The sequence below is a fragment of the Phaethon lepturus genome, unplaced genomic scaffold (assembly GCF_000687285.1).
Source record: "Phaethon lepturus isolate BGI_N335 unplaced genomic scaffold, ASM68728v1 scaffold42851, whole genome shotgun sequence".
NCBI lineage: Eukaryota > Metazoa > Chordata > Aves > Phaethontiformes > Phaethontidae > Phaethon > Phaethon lepturus.
In genome coordinates, this window is record NW_010520602.1 from 1 (window position 1) to 5,968 (window position 5,968).

Sequence of the window (5,968 nt, forward strand, 5' to 3'; positions counted from 1 at the left end):
GAAAGAGAGAGAAAGAGAGAGAAAGAGAGAGCGCGCGCGAGCGAGCGCGCGAGAGCGAGCGCGAGAGAGCGCGAAAGCGAGAGCGAGCGAAAGCGAGAGCGAGCGAGAGCGAGCGAGAGCGAGAGCGCGCGAGAGCGCGAGAGAGAAAGAAAGAGAGAAAGAGCGAGAGCGCGCGAAAGAGCGAGAGCGCGCGAAAGAGCGAGAGCGCGCGAAAGAGCGAGAGCGCGCGAAAGAGCGAGAGCGCGCGAAAGAGCGAAAGAAAGAGCGAAAGAAAGAGCGAAAGAAAGAGCGAAAGAAATTAAACTGTGTTTATCTCAACCCACAAAGTTTTTTTTCTAATTCTCTCCCCCGTCCCACTGCGGGAGGGGGAGTGAGTGAGCAGCTGCGTAGTGCTTAGTTGCCGGCTGGGGCTAAACCACAACAGGTGGGCAGGGCACTCCCTCTTCTGCAGATTCCTGAAGGATAAGAGAACTACCACCACCTGCTGTGGTAAGTGCTTGGTTCACTACTCTGTTTTCAAAATACACAGGCCAACAGCTGGCTGACTTAAAAGACAGAAAAAATAAAACCTTTTTTTTGTCCTAAAAAACCCCACAGATTTATATTCACATGACCTTATACACCACCAGAAAGCAGTGAGTGATGGTGTCCGGCAAATGTCCTGCAAATGACACTTTTGTTTCAAGACATCTAAGATGATCAAGTAAGCACTTGCAGGATCTGCAGCCACAGGACCTGAATAGAATTCAATCTGTCAAATACATTTCTGTATGCAGGTTATCAGAGTTGGCTGTCTTTTACACCAGCCAGAACAAGGCACTTTTTGAGAATTAGCTGCAGCTATCAAAAGAAAAGCAGTTAGTGCTACTTAGGTTTCCTAAACAGCAAAGAGCTCCACTAAAATTCTCTGAATTCCAGACGACTTTAAAAATCAAGGCACTAGAAAAGTATATTCTGTCTTGGCAAGCACAGTTTCAACATAACATCAGACTAGCAAGTACAAATTGGTCATGTTTTAATAAAAAACAACAATACAGTAACAGAATGATACTAACAAAAGAAGTGCACAATGAACAGTACTTCATGAACTATTAAAATTGCATGCACTGTAAACAGTTAACAAAGTTAGTTGAAAGGCAGGCTACAGTTCAGTGATCTGAATGCACGGGCTGCAGCTGCTCACAAATGCAAGAACCCCTGTTTGCAGGAAAAGCCTTAAAACATAACAAGCACTCTGAGCTCCTCTCTCAGAAAGCATTCTCCTCCCCACAAACTCAGTGCCATCCACCCTTGTTCAGAGATGACAACTGCCAGAGTTTTCAAGGTAAGATCCCCAAAGACCACGTTCTCTTTGTGGTTAACGGAGCCTTGGATGCACAGAACTTCTCAAAATCACAACTGGTTTTGCAAGGTATTCTGTCTCTAAACATCTGTAGGTGTAGAGTCCATAGTCTCCAAACTACTATATTGTTGTCAAATTGTATTAAAAATTTACCTGTTTCAAATGAAGTAGATGTCTGAGGTTATTTTTCCATGCTAACATACCTTTTAAAATCACACCATAAAAGCACACTAGAAAGACTTCAAGTGCAAAGCGCTCCTTCCACCTCAGGGGAGAGGATTAAAAGCCTAACACAAAACCCTGCTGTACACTCAAAACTCAAGCTGTTTTGTCAGGGCACCAGATTCACCAATGTAGTTCACTGAATTCATGATGGCTCATGTCAGTTTCAGTTGAAAATCCCAGGATCGACATAAGGATATGCAAGGAACTCCCCCAGTTTATTGCCTTCCGCATCGTAATGGAGCATGCGAAAACAAACATCACAGAAGAAACAAGGATCCTCTGGTGCCAGACTGTCTTCATTGGTTACCCACCTGCAGGTTACAAGACAAGTGTTTTCCATGTGAGTCCAAATGTCACAAATCCATATTTCTGACAAACTTCTCAACATTTTACTCAGAGTTCGGGATGGCAGCAGCAAACATCAGTAATAATGTTATACTGAGCAGGTACTACCATTATTTCGTACCTCCCATCCCAGGCATAGAGCTCGTTTCCGAACTCCACACCCAATCAGTGCCAATCCCAGCTGTTATCTTACACTGCTAGAGCAGCTTTTGCTGAGCAACTCCTTGAACCTGTGTAGCTGACACAGGGCATAAAAAAAAAAAACCAAACAGGAATCTTCTGTCTACTCTATGGACATAAATCTGTTTTACCTTAAGGTAAGAAGCTGTGATACAGATCAGATGTGTAACTGACCCAAATTACCCTGAGTAATAACCAAATCCATTTACAGTCTAAAAGAAGGGCCCAGATGACACAGACAAGACAAGGAGAGGATTGCCGCGCACTCCAGCAAGCACTGAAGTGAACATGAACACAGCCGCTAGCACAAGGGAGGGCCTGCCATGTCACCAAGCAATTAATTTTTGGTAGCACACAGATGCCATGACAGCTTAAGGCCTCTAGTGATTAAAGATGCTACCTGCACAGATTAGAATATGCAGAACAGCCAGTCAAAGCAGCCCTGCTATCCGTGGTTTAGCATCTCCACACTTAAACTTAGTGCTTAATTCTGGTTTTAATTCAATGCATTGAATTAAAATGCCCTCCCCATCCCATCTTTCCCCCATATTGATCCTTTGGCTCCATCTCCCCTTATGGCCAAATGTCTCACAGATTATATAGTCACTCGTGAAGGCATCCTAGGGGCTCTGCTAGGAACACTAGGATGCGCTCCCACCAGGAGGGGAATTGGCTCTTTGCCTGATTCCAGGGAAGCCTAAGGCCAAACAAGCAAGATAACAGGGACACAGCTGCTGTGCCAAACAGCAGCTAAGTGTAAGCTGCCCTGGGGGAACAAAAGGGGAGCGGGCGCTGTTGTAAATAAACCTGTAAAATCAAGCAGCCTAGCCTAGCCTGTAGAACTCCTTTTGAGACATTTCTACTGTGTCTATTAAAAGGCTTTCTCATGTCTGTGTAAACAGCACTAAAGCTTATAGAGAGAACTGAATTTACATTCTGCTCTCTTAACTGCAGAAAATGTGTGCATCACAAAAAGTTCCTTCAAGTACACCTACACGCACAGAGTTCTCAGGCAGAAGTTAGGAGTTTACCTGTGGGAAAAGCTACATGCCTTTTAAAAAATCTCTAGATTTTACTATATTAAGGTTGGACAGATCCACGCTTCCCTTTACTTAGATGCTAGATACAATGAAAGCCCTGTATGACTTCTGGCAAATGAATTTGAATCACATGTCTTGTCATAGGGGAAAAAATGCAGCATTTTCCCCCAAAAGTAAGATTTTCAGAAGTAATTGATTAAGAGCTGAGCTCTACATATGGAAAAGAAGCTGAGCCAAATAATTAACCTCTTCATTTCAGTTATTTTGATCATCCTGAATCATCATCTCCAATGAATGCTACATGCAGGAGGCCTTTTCCTGGGTAGGGAGAGGACAACAGCCTGAAGATTAAGATCTCAGAACACTTGCATTATTCACACACCTTATGAAATACATGCAGAGCTTTGATTATTTTTTTTTAAAGTTAGTTGCAGCACCTACTTAAGAAGACAACTTAAAAGGATTGAAAATGTAGTGTACCTGGCTGTATACATTTTGCACACAAAGCATTTTCTGGTACATAACCAGTGTTTCTTGATTAGCAAGGGATATAGGTTTCTGTCCAGGCAGTCATCATGATGAATGAGCCTTAAGGGAAATAAATAAATACAAAAAATACAATAAAGTCTCAGCCACATTGGAATTTATGTGAACATAAGCATGAACATTGAAGATAAGGCATGATTTAAATTCCTGTGTAAACTACGACTAGATTTCTGCTTAGCATTTCTTAACACAGATGAAGACCTGGAGACAGACTGCTAATTGCACCATAGGTGGATTTTATGGTCAGGAGTAAAAGTCTTCAGACCATCTCCTTCAGATGGTCTTTTCAAAGCTTTTATCTCCTACATAGACTAACAGGCAAAAACATGACCAGGTGAACGTTTAGAGGCTCATAATCCTGAGATCATGTACTTGCAAAGTCTATGCTTTTCTTTGGGTTGTATTCCTCTTGGGAGGCACGATTTACTAACAACGCTTAGATACATCAGGCTTCTGGGAACTCAAAATGATTTGTCACCCACTACAGACAATCAGAGGAGTGCTCCCTCTACCCATTACTCACTGAACAGAGCATACACAATAGTTCTACTGTCAATGTGGTTCCCACCTCACAACTACTATCATCTCTTCCTTCACTCCCTTGCCTGTCCACTTCAGCCCACTATTTTCATGCCTGTTCTCTTTCCAGTTCCTACCCCTTAGCACCAAGTCTAAACTAACAAGTCCAGCTGACTTGAGCCAAAGCCATTAACAGCATTTTACTCCCTGGTGCTCCAGAATCAGTACATAAATCTGCCACACATTGGCTCCATATAGAAATGGCTTTTCAATGTGGGTGCGGTTCGTCTCATACCACAGTCATGCTATGCCAGTTAGAAAGCGTTCTTTTTATGCAGACAAATTGTTTAAAAGAAAATGCAAGGGAGATTACTTTCTTCCCTGCAGAGGTAGGGGTCCTCCAGAAGGAAGTAGAATAATCTCAAAGTTAGTCTAACAAATATTCAGCATTTAATGTCTTAAGTATGTCCACAGAAAGCTTGCTTTCAACTGCCTAAGGACTCACAAAGACCAGTAGCTTACCTTATATCTGTGATGATAACTATGTGCTCACAGTCCCCTTGGTGGCAGAAAAGGTAGGGAAACCAACTTTGAGGGACAAATCATTAAATGTGTAGTCCTCCATTTTAGCAGACTGAAGATTTCCATAGCCTCTGTCATGAGATTCTGACCACTCAATAATTGTTCTGAAAACAGAAAGGTCATCAGTGTAGCAATGCTATAATGGTGAATGAACAGAAAACGAAGGCCTGGGGGGACATGCAAAACTGTTCACTGGGACACAGTTAAAAAGACAGAAATCAAAAGAGTTCACAACATTTTCTAATAATTTCAGGTAATTTCACAGCAATACACACGCCCACAGAACTGTGGAACACCTGCCTTTAAATGCCCAACAGGCAGCTTCCCGAGGAGTTCTAGTCAGAGTGTGTGCTCCTGATGGCACCCACCCAGCTCAGGTTGTTTGCAGCACAACACTTTTCTCAAGCATTCCAATAATTCAAGTTACCAGCAGGCAATTTTTGCTCCTTTGGTCAATAACTTAGTTCTAAGGTATTAAAAAGCTTTTTTTTTTTTTATTTTTGCCAAGGAGAACGCAGAGCTGACAGCTGCACAGTTACATTTCCAAAATTTAGCACTGGAAGGGCACTGGCCACTGTCACAATTATTTCTTGAATTTTCAGCACACTCCTACATACAACGCATTTCACTTCTACAAACCAAGTATGTTAGCACAAGCACTTCCATGAAGATGATTGTTGCTCATGGACAGAAAGAAAAGGAGCAAAATAATTAATTTGTCTGATATCACACACCAAGTCTGGCATAACAAGAACAGAGTCCAAACTCACAGCTCTTCCATACGATCCATTTTAACATCTTGATCTCCTAAATCTCACTAGCATGCCAGCAAGCCCACACTTCCTTAAAATAAACTACTATGTATAGTTTAAATGGATACGACTTGTGCTCAACCAGTGTGAGCTATAGTTCCAAACAAGAGATACCCGAGACTCTCGGCAATGTCATCTCAGATTTCTTTTCCCAACAGTCACATAGTCCCCTTGTTGACTTTACCATGAAGGCATTCGGTATATTTTCAAGACTGAGCAGAACAACTGACTTTTCTACACAGCTGAGCTGCTTGTTTATCTGACCCATCCTCTACATCACAGGCAAATCTTTCAGTGGTCATCATAACCAGGGAAGGCACTTAAAAAGATCATGAAGTCAAAACCATAAAACATGTCCCGAAGTGCCACGTCTACAT

At 42.4% G+C, this 5,968-nt stretch overlaps 2 protein-coding genes across 2 annotated transcripts; one reads left to right on the forward strand and one right to left on the reverse strand.

Annotated features, from left to right (window-relative positions):
- Positions 1-55: 55 nt before the first annotated feature.
- Positions 56-707, forward strand: LOC104628763 (putative uncharacterized protein DDB_G0271982; the record flags this gene model as incomplete). Its single annotated transcript, XM_010297446.1, has 2 exons — positions 56-307; positions 687-707. Coding segments are annotated over 2 exons (273 nt in total), but the record flags the coding sequence as incomplete, so codon positions are not given.
- Positions 708-1,691: 984 nt separating this feature from the next.
- Positions 1,692-4,879, reverse strand: LOC104628762 (snRNA-activating protein complex subunit 3-like). The gene is given in 4 exon segments (XM_010297444.1): positions 1,692-1,878; positions 3,613-3,720; positions 4,720-4,780; positions 4,783-4,879. Coding segments are annotated over 4 exon segments (357 nt in total). The 5' UTR covers positions 4,823-4,879; the 3' UTR covers positions 1,692-1,730.
- Between the last annotated feature and the right edge of the window lie 1,089 nt (positions 4,880-5,968).